General features: G+C 38.4%; 2 protein-coding genes across 2 annotated transcripts; one reads left to right on the top strand and one right to left on the bottom strand.

Annotated features, from left to right (window-relative positions):
- Positions 1-379: 379 nt before the first annotated feature.
- Positions 380-8,826, top strand: LOC121961244 (tetraspanin-3). Its single transcript, XM_042511194.1, has 7 exons — positions 380-452; positions 2,209-2,400; positions 2,604-2,678; positions 3,102-3,203; positions 3,413-3,565; positions 3,758-3,841; positions 5,388-8,826. The coding sequence occupies exons 1-7, from the start codon at positions 390-392 to the stop codon at positions 5,478-5,480; spliced, it is 762 nt and encodes a 253-aa protein (XP_042367128.1). The 5' UTR covers positions 380-389; the 3' UTR covers positions 5,481-8,826.
- LOC121961158 (proline-serine-threonine phosphatase-interacting protein 1-like) lies at positions 6,569-17,908 on the bottom strand. The gene is made up of 15 exons (XM_042511075.1): positions 17,714-17,908; positions 17,147-17,247; positions 16,252-16,326; positions 15,322-15,356; positions 15,104-15,210; positions 14,564-14,626; positions 14,331-14,423; positions 12,891-12,936; positions 12,657-12,736; positions 12,135-12,233; positions 10,838-10,934; positions 10,510-10,603; positions 10,128-10,210; positions 9,319-9,434; positions 6,569-9,090 (listed from the first exon to the last, which is right to left on the bottom strand). The coding sequence occupies exons 1-15, from the start codon at positions 17,744-17,746 to the stop codon at positions 8,959-8,961; spliced, it is 1,254 nt and encodes a 417-aa protein (XP_042367009.1). The 5' UTR covers positions 17,747-17,908; the 3' UTR covers positions 6,569-8,958.
- Between the last annotated feature and the right edge of the window lie 655 nt (positions 17,909-18,563).

Raw genomic sequence — 18,563 nt, 5'->3', positions numbered from 1 at the left:
ATTGTACCGGGTAATATATTATATACAAGTATGGCAGTAGAAACAGAGTTTATAGTAGTTTATAGTGCAATTTTAGAGAGACAGACATCCGCCGAGTTAGTTACAAAAGTAATATTGAATACTCTTTCCACAGAATGCATCGTGTAACATGTTACTTTGTTTCAGGGCTTAATGCTCAAATATCCCCCATCAGACTGTTTGTTTTGAATAGTGACGTCATCGGGGCACGTGACCTCTTTTTCTTTGCAGCGCTGTGATTGGTCGAGCACAGACGACTCCGCACAGTGGGGCAGGACCACCGAAGCCATTTTATTATTATAACAGCAAAGGTGCAGGTGCATCTATATATTTTTTATAGATACAGTTTTCATTGTAGAGCTCAAGTTACCATGGGACAGTGTGGAATCACGTCATCCAAAACCGTCTTGGTTTTTCTCAATCTCATATTCTGGGTAAGAAAACGACGGCTGTTTGAACAATGTGCAGCAGCAGCAGCAGCAGCAGCAGCGGCAGCAGCATCCCACTGAGGCCAGCAGAGATGAGGGAGAGCGTTAGCAGGCTAGCAAACTGCGCCAGAGATGCGCTGTAGTCCGCAGTTTGGCGACAGACGAGCTGCTTTTGGATCCGGGATATCCACGGACACAGCGTCACTTTTGTAGTGATGGGCACTAACAGGAGAAACAATAATGTGATGGTTAGCCACGGTGTGTCGGCAGCAGCCGCCCACAAGTTGTAGCTATGACGTTATGCAGCAGCTGCCAGGTCCTGCTGAGTTTACCTGCAGTGTTTATCCGAGCCATTGATTATATCATGAAATTAACAGAGATAGATTCATATTTATTGAAAACAAGAAGGATAAACAAAGCTATAAAGCGTTTATCCTGGGAAAAAAAGGACCATATCATCTCCGAGGATGGCTGAATAAAGCAGGGGTAGCAGGTGGCCCAGTTCATATTGCACCAGTCTGTCTTTGCTATTATTCAGCTGGATCTAGATAAGAAGTGTTGCTTATGTATGAAGTTATGCATATTTTATTTCAGAATTATTTGTTTTTAACAAGTTTTTTAATCTCTTGCCATTATACTGTTCTGTATTGATCTTGAATGGCTCTTTAATGGCATGACCTTGGTTAAATACAGTGTTGCCAGAAGCAACCTGCAAAAGGTTTACAATGCAATCATAATCATTCTGAATGTGAAGGGGAAAAAAGACAAGGGATACTTTGAAAGATCCTACAACATGACAGTATGTAAACCTTCATATGCACTCACACATATGGTTACAACCCAAAAAATGCATCAACTTCAGAAAATTTGCTGAACTTCTTCAAGTGCTACATAGGAAAAAAAAGTAAGAGATTTAATGAAAAAGTGAAGTATTTTTTGGGCCTAGGAGCAGTCTGGACAGAGTAGGTCTGTGTTTTCAGTCTGCAACAGAAGATGTGTTGAGATTCTGCAGTCCTGATGCCATGGGTGTAGGTTTCAACTTTTGGGCTGACACATATGAAACGGGGCTGTAGGGTCCTCCCTCAGGAGATTTTGAGCATCAGACAATTAATTTCATGCATTCTGTTGAATTCTTCTGCACAAGTTTGTGCTTTTTCTGTATCAGTTCAAGTGGAAATGTCACATTTTGCCAAAATAAAAGTTCATTGCTACTTTCATGTTATTGTTTTGGAGGGAGACATTTTTGTGCTCTAAATACTGAACTGTCTCCTTTGTCTCCCCCTGAAATCTAAACCTATGCCTGACGCTGTAAATGCTGTAATAGCAGAGCATAGTGGAGGGCTAGTGTGTATAGTTTGACCATGTGCTGGATGTAGTGCGGTCCTGAGCAATTCACAGCACAACAGGCAAATACTAGTGTCTTTAGTTGAACAGCCACTAGTAGCCAATGCAGGCTGCGAAGGAGCAGTGTAGTATACATACAACACACACTGTAATACACTACCAAACTAAAATACTGTGCTGCATAGTAGATTATAATGAAAGGAAAAGTAATCAACAACTAATCATTTAACTAAAAAAAAGGAAATGCTTTATAAGCCATACGTAGTTGAACAGTTAAATGAAATTTTTATTTGAGACCCATAGAGCAAAACCATATATTGATAGTGTAAAAAAAGACAAAAAGAGGAGGCAGATTCTAAATATATTCTCTCACCGTCCCTGTCTGTCTAACTCCTGTCTCTCCATTTTCACTCTGCAGGCTGCAGCTGGAATTTTATGCTACATTGGAGCCTATGTGTTTATCACATATGACGACTATGATCACTTCTTTGAAGATGTGTACACTTTGATTCCTGCAATCATAATAATAGCTGTCGGGACCCTACTCTTCATCATCGGCTTGATTGGCTGCTGTGCAACAATACGTGAAAGCTCCTGCGGTCTTGCTACTGTGAGTGTGGACTACTTTGACTTTAAGATTAAACTGAGTTTCAGAGGAAGAGCACACATGCAACATTTCTGTTACATACTTAAGAGACCACAAAGACGGAACATTTTTCATTTAATGGCACTGAAAGCAGTGTGAAACAATCATTTTATTTAACTCACCGTATTAGCGAGCCTCTGATCAGTGTGTCTTTGTTGTCATTTCAGTTTGCTGCCATTCTGCTGCTGGTGTTTGTAACAGAGTGTGTGGTGGTGGTGCTTGGCTACATATACAGGGCAAAGGTAAACACTGTCTCACTGGAATCATTGGACTACACGAGTAGTTTCGCAAGTACTGGGAAATGAAAGTGGGGCTAAGTTTGCAGCATTTGATCAGATGCTCTCAAATAGTAACATTTGCATCTGTATGTGTGATTTGTTTCAGATTGTTTCACATAGAAAATAAAATTGAATTCATAGCATTAGGTTAAAAAAATATTGTTGCATCCTGTTATCGTTTCAAAACTTCCTTGGCTATGACTAATTAATGTTGATTTGTTTAAATGTGCTCATGTATTTCAAATCCCCTTTGTGTAAGAGTGTTACCTAAGGGCTTACATTGTAAATTAGTTTTATAATACTGTGAAAAACTGTCCCTTAGAGATAATATATGAAAATTACAGTCACTGAACAGGGACAGTAACAGCTGCTGTGCTTTTGCTTCAGGTGGAAGATGAGGTGAATCACTCGATCCAGAAGGTTTACAACGAATACAACGGCACCAACACTGATGCTCCCAGCCGTGCTATCGACTATGTGCAGAGGCAGGTGAGGAAGAGAGTCCTTCCCATCAAACATATTTTTTTCCCGGCTAAAATCCAAATGTGAACAGACATTTCAGTTTTGATGAAAACTGACATTTTTTTTTTTTTTTTAAAAGTATATTATTTTCATGTATGCATATTACAGAGTGTGAAACACATTTTTAATTGTAGTCTTTACTCTAGACTCTTTTTCTCTCTCTGTTCTTCTCTTAGCTTCACTGCTGTGGCATTCACAACTACTCTGACTGGAGGAACACGCGCTGGTTTAAGGAATCCAAGAATAACAGTGTCCCAGTCAGCTGCTGTCAGCCCAGCATCAGCAACTGTACCGGCACTCTTACTCGACCAGCAGATCTTTACCAAGAGGTACAAAAAAAAAAAAAAAAAAAAAAGATGCTCAAATTTAGGGCTATACTCACTAAAACCACAGAACTAAGTTTAAGTTATGAATGAAAAATGTATTTTTTCTCTGGCACAAACAGATGTAAAATGTAAAAGGTTGTTGTTTTAAGAAATGTTGTTATGCCTTTTGAAACTTGATTTTTTTTTTTGTCGTAGGGTTGTGAAGCTCTGGTAGTGAAGAAGTTAAAGGAGATCATGATGTATGTCATATGGGCTGCACTTACTTTTGCATCTATACAGGTAAGGAAGATACGGAGTGTGGCATGATCAGTGGGGGAAACAGAAAAAAAAATCTTAGTTGAACTCAGCAATGCAGCAACAAAAGTGGTCGGGACAGGTTTCAGAAGTTAAACAATCACAATAACAATAAGCCTCTTATTTTTGGTAGTAAATATACAAAGGTAAATATTAATAAAATTAAAGTTCTAGTGTGTAGAATTGATATTTTTTATCTAAAGACAATGAGAGGAACTCCCGCACAAAACAATGTAGTTGTTTTTCACTCAGTAAATATGTCAGCAGTAAGTGGGACAGTTTGTGAGAGTTTCTCTCTTTGTCTTTAGATTGTCCCGTCCTCCGACACACCTGTCACACATTCAGGTGTGCAGAGATTTTCTTCAGCAATTTCAAAGATAACTTTGCAGAAATGGATGACAATAGAATAAACATGATCTGTTTTCATGATCACCATGTTGCACCAGCATGTTTCTATAGTAGCCCTGAATGGACAAACCAAAAACTGCCTCTACAGAGGGCCATTTGCCTTTCCATTTTTATGTTATATTTATGATGAAGCCCCTCCACGACGAGCTGAACAGCATCAGAGAAACACAGATTTGTAACTGGAAACTGCTTTATTTAATGTTTTTACCAGTTTTAATTGCCTGGTCTGTTTGTGGATAATTCGGCTCCCAGTAAAAATCGCCTTAACAATTAACACAGAATCAAAATTGGGAGTTCCCACCAGGCACACGGGGGAAGTTTCAGCTGGTTGCAATTTGCACTCTTCACTTTAATACAAAATCCGATAATTATCTGTTTTTTACTTGTAAATGAGTGGTTTAAATAATACAGATGAACCGCGGATGCATATAAACCTGTCCAATTGTCTGACCGCTGTTCTGTTGTTGTAAAGCAGAAAACTGGGAGTCTGGAGTTGTTATAATCCAAATCAGTATGTATTTTGGAGGAAAGATGGGAACGCAATACTAAAACCAAGACGGGACTATAGGCAGGTGGAGTAATTTACACTGCGGGGGAATCATTCACAACAAACCGCAGCCTCATTGCAGAAAAACCACACATCTTATTCCATGACTGTATTTAAATTAGGCCAAAAGCATGTTTATTGGGAGCATAATTAAAGCAGCAGTCATCTTTGTTGGTACAAGCTGATCTGACAGAAGCTCTGACCTAATTGTGTCAAAGGATTTTTTAGTGTGTTAAACAGCTCAGCATGCTTGCCGCTGACCAGGAAACCCCTTCTCCCAAAGCAGCGATTAAGACAACATGGCCTATCATTTAATATTAAACTCAAGGATACTCATCATAACACACCATGCATCCTGGATGTGTGAAAAGATGATGGTCCTCACATTATTTGCTTACACAGTGTGAATTCCCATAGAAGCATCGAGTTGAAAAAAATCAATCATTCCACAAGATCAGGATGCTTTTTTTAGAGTTAGAATAGCATGTGATCAGTAGTTATTGCTTTTTGATAACATTTGCATTATTTCCTGCCCAATAACAGCTTTTCATCTGTTCCCCTCCTGTGTGCCTGCAGATGCTGGGCATGCTCTGTGCCTGCGTGGTGCTGTGCAGGAGGAGTCATGACCCGGCGTACGAGCTGCTGGTCACAACCAACAGCTATGCATGAAGAACGCAGCCCAACCAACGAAGCACTCGAAAAATCAAAAGGAGCGTCACCAGACATGTCCACAGTAGATTTCAGCTGTAGTTATATAAGCTCAAGCACACCTTGCACAATTCATGATAAAGTAGCGAACACTGATGATGTGGTTTGGGTGGGTGGGAGCTTCAAGGGGAAAACAGTTATTTATTGACATGCTTTGTAAGTAACTTTAAATGCTCTTTTTTTCCTCTCCTTACAAATATTGAAATATTTACAGAAGCCAAAGTTGTATATGGCTAATTGACATTATTGATGTTGATGCAGATTTTTTTTTCTTTGAATTGTGGTTTTGTAGAATTTGGGCTCATCCCCAGTAAGGATGATGAGAAGTAAATGAGAGCAAAATGTGTGAAATTATGGATGGGATTATTGTATGGAATGTATTTCCTGGTGTGTTAGTTTGCACTACGGCTGGAGCTCTGGAGATACTGTATTTCATGGTTGTGAATGGAAAATCTATACTAAAACAAACTTGTACACTGTTCTTAAGAACCCGGTTTGACCAGATTTTGTGAAAATGTAAAAATGTTTTACCATAGACAGATCAGATTCAGTGTATTTTATCTCAGTCATTTTTGTTTGCGGATCAGCTCTGCGTTTTGTCTCTCAAAGCCATGATTGGTAGAAAGACTTCTTCATATTCACAAATATTCAGGTTGTGAATAATGTACAGTCTGTTTTGGTGTGGATAGTCACTGAATCAGGCTTCAATAGTGAGGCATCGCCAATTATATAAATTGTGGATGAACCTTTTAGACTTCAGTGCTTTTAGTAGGAGTATTACCAGTGTTATCGGAAGACCTGTGTATGTGTAGACTCAGTTTGTTACAGTCAGAGACTTCCCTCTGTTTAGTTTGTCAGTTATAAACCTGCTATAAAGAATTACAACACATTATTTTATACATTGTTGTGAAATTGTGCACCGTTTTGATATTTTTGAGCTGTTAAGTTGACCCCTAGATATTTAGCTGCTGTAGTGCCGCAGAAAAAACAATGATGAACAAAATTGTGTATAGACTGGAGAAGAGGCAGGGGACAAATAAACTCATACATTTCAACTGGACTTGTTTAATTTCCATTTTATCCACATGCTCTTACATGAAAGTGAACATGTTACCAGTTAATCCATACTAACAGGCAAGGATTTGATAGTTCATCAGTGACATGAAAATATATATTAATTTTTAAAAACATTTTTAAACAAGTAGCTATGACATCATTTGACAGATGTGAAAAAATATTTTCTTATATAAAGGTAATTTTTGTATTTTGATCTTCATCAGCTGCTACCACCATACAGCAGTAGGCCTCTCTAAGCAGCTGAAGGTCTACCCAGTGGCCACAGAAAATTCTTAATGTGCAGCAGACATATAATTACTGGTATCTTCCTCAGCTCACAAACATACAAAGAAGAAGTAATTGTACATGCTGAACCTAAGAAACAAAAACAAATGAGATGCAAAGCACCGCCTGCTGGCAGCAGAAAAACCGAAGTGGTACTCAGGAATTTAAAATCAATCTAATTCTCTATCTGTTTTTTAAATTTGTTATTACTACAATTTAGACTCAGTCTATGGATAATAGCTCGAAGTTTCTAGAGTGTGTTTTAAATGCGCTAGGCTCCAGAGACCACTATAGAGCTCAGCTGTCTCGCAGTGTCACCTGTCATGACCATAGGTGTTTAAATGGAAATACCCCATGTAGGAAAACCACAATGCGCATGCGCAAAGCCTGCCAATTAGAACGAATGGCACGCATTTGATGCCAGGTGGGGCTGATTACCTGCTGCCCCGCTGCCTCGTAGTTTGCAAAAGATTTTATGTCTTCAAAATAATTCATACCATGAATGATGAGGATTATCTGCAGCACACATATGGCATTCTGTCTTTTGAAGAAAAACTTGGCATTAAACTCCTCGGTGCTCTCCAGCCACGGGACTTTGTTTACACCAAACCAAGATTTAATTTACAGGGTCGTTGTGGAGGAACTAGCCTATAAGCTAGCCAGAGAAGACGTCGTTTTTTTTTTTTGTTGTTTTTGTTTCCCGTGTGTGTTATTCGGAGACACTAAAAGGTTTTAAGGATCTCCAACATATTTCTCAGAGGATTATGAGACGTGAAAGCAGCAGGACAATGCTGTAAAGTTGGGCGAGTTTAACAGCGCAAACATCGCTACTGCAACGGACAACGCAAACTGGGACTTGAGGAAAACAGGTACGTGCCCTGCCGGGTTAAAAGGCTGCCTGTGTCGAGCTGTGTGGGGAAGTTGAAATACCACAATATGTCAAAATGTAAGTGTGTAATTATCATGCTTTGCATCCGTCCAAAGTAGCTGTTTCAACATGCTACACCATTTTCCACCTCAAAACTCTGCCGCTAACGCCATACGCGCTTGACTTCATTTAATGCTAACTTATGGATTACAACATCAAATTGTGCTAAACCAAACAGCTGGGCCTACATTTTCTGAAACTTGTTTTTGCTTGCTTTAGATTCACGCTGGAAATGTGCCATACTGTCAGAGCAATGACACTGGAAGCCATTCTAAAACATACTAAATGTTTCAGTTATCCATCGAAAATTTCAGCACCAGATAGTTTCTTTCTTCTGTCCGATGAAAGTGTGCTGCACAGCATGAGAGAGCATCAGGAGTTTTCCAGCTGTGCAGTACATTAGGTAACAGCAGCAATGTAGCCTAATATATTTTTATGACAAGGTAATCATTAATAAATAATAGTCTCAGTTTGGATATCATTTGAGAAAACTTTACTGTGTTAAGAAGCAAGGAGTAATTTGCTCAATTAGCCTCTGCCTACCTAAGGATGCCAGCTTTTCAAGTCATGTTCAGAAATCAAGTTACATGTTTGGGCATTATCTCACATCTTTGAAGGATCAAAAATGTGAATGTGTTGCATATGAACGAATGGGTGAAGTGGTTTGTGTTTATGTTTATTCATGTGCCTGTGCAAGCTTGACATATGATGCACACTTGCATGTATTTCTCAGCATATGTTTTGGGGTGTAACTTAGTATGTGTTGTAGAACTGTGATAACTGGTTGATTACTCAGTTAATGGAGAGAAAATTCAGCTGAACCTTTTTTGATCATTGAATAGCTGATATTTGCCACTTGTTGGTTGCCTCCCACATGTGAGAAGGTGATGTGTATCTTGGTCATACATGATAATAAATGCTAGTAGCTTTGGACTTTTGGTCTGTTGGTTGGATAAAAAATACAGTTTAAAGACATCATCTTTGGGCTCAAGAAAGTTACGCTGCATTTTACATGATTTTTTAACATCAACGAATCAATCGAGAAAATATAAGATTATTGATAATAAGAATAATCGTTAGTTGCAACCCTGGTGCGCGTCATTCCTCTGTTTATATGTATCTGTATTTCTTGTTTTTTTGTCTGTATTAAGATTTCCTATGGTCTATTATTCAGAATTGGCCCAGATAGTTTCCTGGCACCAGTCCAGTCATCCCGTTCCTCTCCACTGTCCACCAGCCATCATCTCCTCGTTCCAACACTTGGACCATGTCCCCTCTACTGACAGACAACTCATCCCCTTCCTGACCATGCAATATGAACAAAGATAATAAATGTTAGTTACAACCGAGTGACACTAACAAGCCCATCATCATTGAAATCTCTTCATCAAACCTGAATACCTACATTGTCTTTTTAACATACTGTACAATCAGAACAATGATTTTCTTCTATTGACAAATTTGGTTACATGTCTAGCCATAAATCTTAGTATTGCAAATAATACTAAAAAACATCTTCTTAGTAATTACCTGTGCAGCATATTCATATAGTACGATGTAGATGTCTTCATCTGCTGAAACTGTGGCTGATGATGCTGCACGCTGGAGGCCTGGTAGGGGAGCATACCCTTCATCTGAAATGTCAGCTGATGCCAGAGATATTTCAGATTCAAAATTTGAACTTCTTTGAGAAACAAAACTTCATGTATGAAATACATTGTATTGCACATCCTTTTCAATATTTGGAACATGTGCATCCCCCTCAATAAAATGTGAAAACAGAGGAGGACTTTTACTTTAACAGAACTAGAGACATTTGCACCATAAATTGATGCAATAAAGGCACAAAGTGGTGCATAAAAATTTTGCAAAATGCAGGAAATGCAATGTTTGATGCTTAAAGTTCACTGGCAGAGCGCACCGTTACCCCCTTTTTCATAGGTGGCCCCCCAAAATGTTGAAATGAACTCTGTGCCCGTGAATCCCATAGAGTGTATGGTGTTTTTTAAGCACAATAGACTGAATACTACCAAGGAAAGAAAAATGTTCTTTTTTTTGTACTAAGCTTTAGTTTATATAATTTCACCTTGAATTGTGTAAAAAGGATTTATTACTGTAAGTGATTTTAATTTAACACACCTAGCCTTTTTTTTTTATAAATGTTATGTTCAGTGTTGAGGTTGCTAAAAGGTCAAATTTGAGCTTGAATTTTAAATATGTCAATCTATATTCCATCTTAAAAGATCTGCTATAGGAACATAAATTGGCTAAAACATGTATTACTCTCCACAATGAGGTGTAAGAGAGATCTAAAAAGTGAAGGCAATACTTTCACTCACCAAAAGGTGTCAGCACTGATTGTGAGTTGTGAAGACTGTCCACACAGATGCTTACAGGACTTGTAAGAAGGGGATCCGAGCACCTAAGTAATTCAGATCAGGGGAGATATTTAGGATACGCACAGAAATGTTCTGATTTACAGACGAATAGGTCTGAAAAATCAGCTGCACTTGATTCTTTCAGATGTGTAGATTATCTTTTTGGAAGTGTTCAAAACAGAAAAAGGCACTGAAGATAGATGAACCAGGAGGAGACAGCATTTTTTTTGTCTCACCACATCAACCTAGAAGTGTTCACGTGTTATACCCTTAACCCTGGCAGATTGTCCTGTAACAATGCTGTCTCCTACTGATTCCTCCTTCGAGGTGGGTTGTGTCAGACCTCATCATCATCTCTCCTCCTCCTGAGAAATGAGCTTGGCCATTGTGGTCCCTGGACATGTCCGTCTTGTAGTAGCTCTCAAACAATATTGGCTCTGTGAGAGGAAAAGAGAAGTTGCTAATTTGAGATGTGAGGTTAAGACTTGCTCTCTGCTTGTGTGTCCACGGAAAGATAGGTTAAAAGTTGAGTACTGAAACACGTTCTTTTGTAATGGCAACTTTTCTCACTTCTCTCCTCAAATTAGTGGTTTTCTCTTAAGGGGAAAGGACAATCTAAATGTTGAGTAGACTCTTTGTCATTAAACACTTTACCCACCATGACAGCTCACCTGGAGGCCTTGATCCGGTGCTTTTCATCCCTATGAAGTAATTGTTGTCTGTGGTGATGTCACATTGTTCCAGTAGCTTCCTCACCTCCTCGTTTAACTGAAAACAAGGCAATTTCCATTGAAGTCACAACTGTACACAGTTCCGCATAACTCAATTGGTCAACATTTCTATGGTGAGAGACTTTCATTTCAACTGCAGTTATTTATGCTTAAATGAAATAAGGAACTCAACATGCATGAAAGGGGCTTTTGCAAAATCATCTACTAAATGGTTGGCAACATGTGCTGGTCGTTCTTGCTATCAAGAAAGAGTCAACATATCCACAGCCACACTAGCGCCGGACTGTGCTAATCTATATGCCAACACCAGTATGCTATCATGCACAGAGTGCCAGACATAACATGTCAACATTTAGGAACAATGTTTACCATATATACCGACTCAGTTTGGTGTGTTAGCATGCTGACTTTTGCAAATCAGCACATCCTCTTGGGACCATGAAAATATGTATAAAATTTCATAGCAATTCATTCAATAGTTGTTGTGGTTGTTGAGATATTTCAATCTGGACAACAGTGGTGAAGCAACCAACTAAGATTGATATCCATAGAGCCATTACACTACATGCCTATTAAAATTAAATAGATTTGTTTAGGTTAAGCTTTTATAATAGTCTTATATAATAGCCTTAACCAATCTCAATGCTTCTAAAGTTCTAATGATAAATTACTACTAAAATTACCTTTGTATTAGGGGTGTTATGATACATAGATCTGGGTTGATTTATCGATTCAGCAATCCTATGTCATAAATGCAAAGTGTAAACATTGTTACATGTTATACTCTTTAAGATATGCCTTTATTCTGAAATTCCCATGCCATGTATGTGTCATCTCTGTTCAAGCATACCTCTGTCCTAAACAGTCAAACAGTGCGAGTGGCCTAGCACGAGGCATTAAATGGCAAGCCAAGAAAAAGACAATGAGGATATTTTCTGACATTTTCTCATATCAGTTGCATGCTGCTCAGTTGAATCAGATTAAAATCATATTGTTGCAGACTTTGTGATAGAGTATCAGCAAATACTGTTTCATGGTCCAAAGAATCAGTAAACTGTTGTATCATGATGAAAGCTGTGATTGAAATCCCTAATTTTTACATAAGTTTTTAGTTGTTTTTTTTGTTTTTTTTTTAGCAATGCCTGAAAACCAAGCATTTAAGTGAGACACTCACTCCAGAGGGTTCATTTTAGTTTTTATCCATTTAAAACTGAATAAACAAAGAAAATGAGCTCACCTCATCATCTTTGACACATTGCATGGAGAAATGATTGCAGTGGTCCCAAAGAGCACACCTAAGCATGCTGATGCGATCTCCCTCCAGCTGCTGGAACACCTGAGAAACATGTACACAGCAATGATTTCAACAGTATCATTTCCAAGATCATACCAGCAAATTAGAAACTTGACTATTCTCTATTTCCCCCCTTGTCCTTACATCTCATCCTGCTTCATTACTGCACACTGGCAGTATCATCGCACTGTATTAGAAATGCCCCATATGCCAAATGTAACACACTTTGAAAATTGATGATAGATCTTGACTTGTATGATGAAGTATGTTACTGCTTGACTGTTCCATTTTTAGCAAGATCAATGCAAGCAAGATAATGTGTATTTACTCATTGGTCAGGGGTAGGGAGGTGCTGTGAGACAGGATGTGGCATGAGGTCTAGTCTGTGTGGTTAGAGGCCCTTGCTCTGGGCTATGATTACCTTAAACAGCAATGCATGTTGTAAAGCAATATAGTCCATATTACCTCACAGGTGCTTTTGTGTGTTTCTTCCCAGTCCTGACGAACACTTTCTAACTGAACAATGTTAGTGGAGTACAGCTTCTCTGTGAGAGATTAGATTAGTATCATTATAGATAGTTAAAGTTAGAAATGAACCACAGCATTGAACGCAAAGAAGTGTCTTCATTGAGAAATATCAGTCAAATACGCAGGTTAAAAATAGAAATAAGAGATGTGAAACCTGATTCTGGGTCATACCTGCTTCATTGGCTGCCTGTCTGCATTGCTTGGCTCTAGTGCGTACCTGCGAAACATATTACACAGGAAGTGACATGTATGACCATTTTGATAAGCTCTCATCAAAAACTGGAGAGAGTTCATCACATTGAAACATCATCATCATAACATCATAAGGCCCAAAAATGTTAGACGTGTTGGAAATGTTACTTTGGCACCTCTTCTGAATATACAAACATTTGTATATAATGGGGGTCCTTTGGGGATATGTGTAACGCTGAATGTACTTTAAAGGAGCTGTATGCAACATTGAGAGCATATCTATGATTTAGAGTCTGTGGCAGATTTCACACAGTTCTCAGCATGGAGATGGCTGAGCCAGCAGTTAGTGGTGCTAACTCCATTAATGGTGCTAACAACAGCAACAGTGCTTAAGATTGTTAACCTGGGGGTAGAGGTGGGTGATATATCAAATGAATGTTTCACGGCTTGTTCCATGTGGGATGTATAAAATGATTATATCACATTGAGAATTATTTTTTTTATTTTTTTAAGCTAGTGGCATAAGACTAGCTTCTGTGTTTCAGTTCTCTTGCTTTCTGCTCCCACTCTCTATCTCACACACACACACACACACACACACACACACACACACACACACACACACACACACACACACACACACACAAAGAAAGACTTATAAACAAAATACCTCTCACACACACTCCTCTGCCCATCCAGATATCTCTCTTCTGGGTGATGGTATGAGCAGGCGAGATGTGTGTTACACAGCTCCAGACCACTGAAGTTACTATTAAGTTGCATTTTGCGATCATGGAGCACCAGTGCAACTTGCAAGTTCTATTAATACATGAACTGGAGAGCTGTTAGTTAGTTTACAGCTTACATGAAGTAAATCCTCATGCTTAATTGTGTCGTGGTTATAGTTTAACTTTTTGCCAACCACTATCATCTAACTGTTGACTGGAAGCTTCAAGTCCATAGCAAAACATAAACACTTCTGGCCTGAGTTTTTTTAAAGCACTAGTGCTGTTTGAATTAAACTGAATAGCAGGTGGCACCTTGTATGGCAGCCTCGACCACCAGTGTGTGTGAATGGGTGAATTTGACATGCAGCGCAAAAGCACTATATGAAGTGGGAAGACCAGACAATTGCAAGTCCATTTACCATACAGCTCCTCTAAAGGAAGTGACAATAGCATATACACATTCTTTATACTTCCTCCCTGCTAGATGTTGCATAATTACATCACTTAGCATAATTGCAGAAGAATCCCATCACTCATGTTGACCTGCTGATGGACCTGTTAACTGAAAACTTGAGGTTTGGGGTTCAATGCCAGATGTCTAAATTGAAGTTTGGGGTTCAATGCCAGATGTCTAAATTGAAGAATTGAAGTTGACAGTACTTTCGTGAGGTAGCTCATTTCAATATTGTACCTTTTCTGAGTTTTTGGGTGTAGCATTTGTCTTCTCAACTCCCTGTTCTGCCTCATCCGCTTCCCTGCATCTCAGCTCGTAGGTCTTCTTAGACTGGGAGAGACCAAAATAGAAACCAAAAACAATTGAGTTCTACCAAGGACTTAAAGACCTGCGTAATGTTTGCTGTTCATGTTAGTGACGGAAACATGCATCAAATCACAAAGTGAAAATCAGTCCTGTGTGATTACTACCTCCATGGTCCTCTTGTACAAAGAAACCTTTTTCTTCTGAACCTTCTCCATGATGCTTTGAAACTTTAGAGGGAAACAGAAGGGACAAAATTAAGACTTCAAGATTACATGTAATATTTTCATGTACTGTTACTTCTTTTGATACTCACAGTTCCTAAAATGCTGTAGAAACTTCAAACAAAAAGTCCTAGACTTATTCCTAACTTGATATAAAGCAGAAATGCTACAATAACTTGTTGAACTTTCTGTAGGTATAATTTTCACTAATGACTAGAATGTTATTATCATTGTAGGAATGTTAGTCGTCCATGCTTTTTTGGCCATTAATAGGCATTGCAAATACTTATTATCTTATTCTTATTAAGGATTTAAATGACCATAGGCTTACAATAGGTTTACACAGATAAAGAGTAATAATCCATGTATGCCTCAAGTTAGAGTAAACCATCAAATCTAACATTATGTTCATCAGGGCAGTGGAACCTCACCTCTATATGTTTACAACAAGTCAGTTGTTAAGCAACACAGATTGCCCAGTACCTTCTTCCTCTGCTCTTTCTGCCGTTCTCTGAATGTCTCAATCTTTTTCACCTCCTCTTTCAATATATCAGATAGTTGGATGTGAAAGTTACCGATGTTTTCGATTTCTGCAGCAATAAAACAAAATGAATCAACTCTAAACTTTGCAAAACAACAGTGCAGAAACAAACAGTTGCAGCGGTATTATGTGCTTTGGTTTGGATTTCTCCATGACTTACGTGATTTTAATAGTTCAAAGGATGCTCTCAAGGTGCTGGAAAAACAGTGCACATTTAAGATCAGACATAATGTAGTGCATTTTCTGTAGGGCACAAAGAGGAAAATGATCTTTGCAAACTTAAAACAAACAACATTTATCTCCCAACATTTTTAAATTCCCCCAGGGCTGTTACTCAGCATCTTATTTTTGACTAATGTGTTCCTTCCTATTTCTTTCCAAGAACACATACACAACAAATAAGTTCAGTACAGCTTTACTGTCTATATGCTGATGACTAAGCAGCTACACCAGCACAGTTAGGGAAACAATACCATCAAGATCGCCTTTCTGGTATTTGCTGAAAGAGTGTAAACTGTGGCTCATTATTTTACAGACAGCATGGAGATTCAATCCCTGCCATCCAGACTTTTTACCTCAAAATCTCACAGAGCTCTGAAAAAGCCTTTTGCTTTTAATGTCTAAAATAGCATTTCTTTATGTTAGAGCCTTTTGTTTCTGTTGTCACTTTTAGAGTGTAATCAGCTCTGTGGCAGGCGGCTGACACGACAGAGACAGGAAACTAGCTTCAGATAATGACCTACTGTATAGTGAGAGAGGGGTCGCTTCTGTAGGTGCTAATCACACACACACACATACACACATACACATACACATACACACACACACACACACACACACACACACACACACGGCCTGTCACAGACAGAAATGTGTTTCCCCTAAAGAAAATATGACTCACAGACGCCTGACTGATGTGTTATATTATGTGTTGTAGGTCAGTTTTAGCATCAGCATTTAATGAATCACATTGTTCTTCAACAAAATTAATGCATAACCCTTGTCACACTCATATAGAAAGGATATTGTATGTGTGTAAAGTTATTGACCTCATAGCCTTGAGACTCTGAATGCCAGTCGATGTGTTTACCTGATCTCTGTGTGTCCTCCAGCTTTGCGAGCAATAGTCACCAATTCCTTCCCATACTTCTCCTCTGCTAGAGCCCTGTGTAGTATGAACAAAGATGCATCACACTGCAGCCTGGAATTTGTGTTTTAGTATTTAATATAAAACTGTACCATTTTGTTCTTGTCCTAATAAGCAGCACATTCTGCATCATTATATCTTGTCATTATAGTTTGCACAGATACCATTATTTGCACCTTTCACTCTGTTGCTGTGGAAGCTTTTGTGGCTTGGCTCTTTGTCATGAAGTTACATTCAGTTTCCCTTTACAGTTCAATGTTTTATGTCCCTACAGATCAATGAGGTAGTAGTAACATAAATGTATTTTCCCTTGATGATACAATGTTCTTCAATGGCATGATCTATCCTTTATTTTGTCCAGGACCTTGTTCTAGATTTTAATACATTAATCCACAGTTATAATTTACTCCTCGTCTTAGTTATCAGCCTTAAGTGGTGGTGCTGAGTATTTGTGTCTCACAGAAAGAAGTCTTGTCATTCATTGACGCACTAAACTTTAATTATAGGAGTCTCTTAAAATCAGCTAAATAGTTCATCTTTTGTGATGCAAATGAGTTTGGGATTACTTATAGAAATGAAATATGCTTTTCGGGACCTTTATTTAAAGATATTATCATCCAAGCCATACTGTCTAGGGATGAAATTTAAACTTCTGTTTTGTCATGATAATAACAAAAACTCCAGTAGCCTACTAATAATAGCCTGTATATAGAGATATTCATCTTATTGTTTCATGGTGTCCACAATACCACAATTATCACAAATATTTGCATTGGTTGCTTTTACAAAATTTCCACAAACCCCAAGTTTTGGTTTCAGTAATACACACTTATGCTACCTCATCTTAAAAAGGTCCTCCACATCTTTGCACATTTGCCTTCCATCTCGTAACCTTTGGATCACAGCGTCATACCCGGCATGACAAGTGAAATCAGACCCCTGTATTAGGAAGAAATAGAATAAGCTTAGAGAAATACTGCGATGAACAGCATTGCTCAACAACTGTTGCAACACATCCTTGAGTCAATCCTGGACACACTATGCGGTAAAAATGCAGAACTAGCTCTACCAAAAATAGTTGTATGCGACATGTTAACATACACCTTACTTCATAAAACTGCCCTTATGAAGACAGCAGTAGTCTGAGACAGCACTGTAGCTTAAATACTGAGGAAAGACTTGTAGCACAGGATAGAGACAGTTTGTGGAAACTCAAGATTTCAACAATGATATTTTTACTTTTTGATCCTTACACTCTAAATTTGGGCTAATTTAGGACTACAAAAAAATGTAGTTTACTTCCCATGCCAATTCTACATAAATAACCTGAAGATCAATTACTGTATGATTGTGAAGATACCAGATACAACTTCAGCAAAGCACGAGACCACAGAAATAGACTCACCCAGAAAGCATCTTTAAACATCAAAGGTGTCATCTTAGTTGTTACTTCCTTGACCTGAACACAGTTGCTTTCTTCAATGTGAACTCCTCTTACAGGACTCCTCTCTAATGTTAATAATTGCCCATCAGCAAGTTAAATGTAGTTGCTGGTATACTTGGCCGAATAAACTATGCTTTAAAACTGTGAGTGGCCTGAACGTCCGGAGTCATATTGAATGAGGAAGAGCTTCTGTCCCATGATGTCACTGACCACAGTCAGCTCAGCCCATGTGAGACTGTATCTCTTTCACTATCGCTTATCACTTATCGCAATACTGGGACTTGTGGCTGATGGCTTACCTGTGTTTAGAAAGTGTCTATAGTTTCCTTGTTGTATAATGAATATGCCCCTTATTATGTCTTATTATTCAAATAATTATACAATATATATTACACAATATACAGTAATACACATGTATTTGCATGTGTGATAAATGTGGTATTTATTATTTGTCTGATAGCTTTTCTTTCGTTTTGATTCATTCTTTCATTTTTTCTGCACCTTTAGGTGGGTTACAGGATCCAAGTATTTCTGATCATAATTATGATGAATCATTCTTCATTATTTTTTTCTCCAAAACTTTGTTGCACAAACATTTTAATCCCACTGTTTTGCACATTCATGTGTTGACCACAAGGGAGAGACACAGACCTTTCTAAAACAAATATCAAACCAACCGCAGTACTTAAGTATTACTGGGATCAAACCCTCCCATCACACAGAGTCAGTTCTTACATCTCCACAGGGGTCAGGCATAAAATCCAAAATCTCTCGATCCAGTTGTGATGAATACAAATCTGTGCCTCGGGCA

Source organism: Plectropomus leopardus, chromosome 1, assembly GCF_008729295.1.
Source record: "Plectropomus leopardus isolate mb chromosome 1, YSFRI_Pleo_2.0, whole genome shotgun sequence".
Classification (NCBI taxonomy): Eukaryota; Metazoa; Chordata; class Actinopteri; order Perciformes; family Serranidae; genus Plectropomus; species Plectropomus leopardus.
This window is presented reverse-complemented; position numbering and strand designations above follow the sequence as displayed.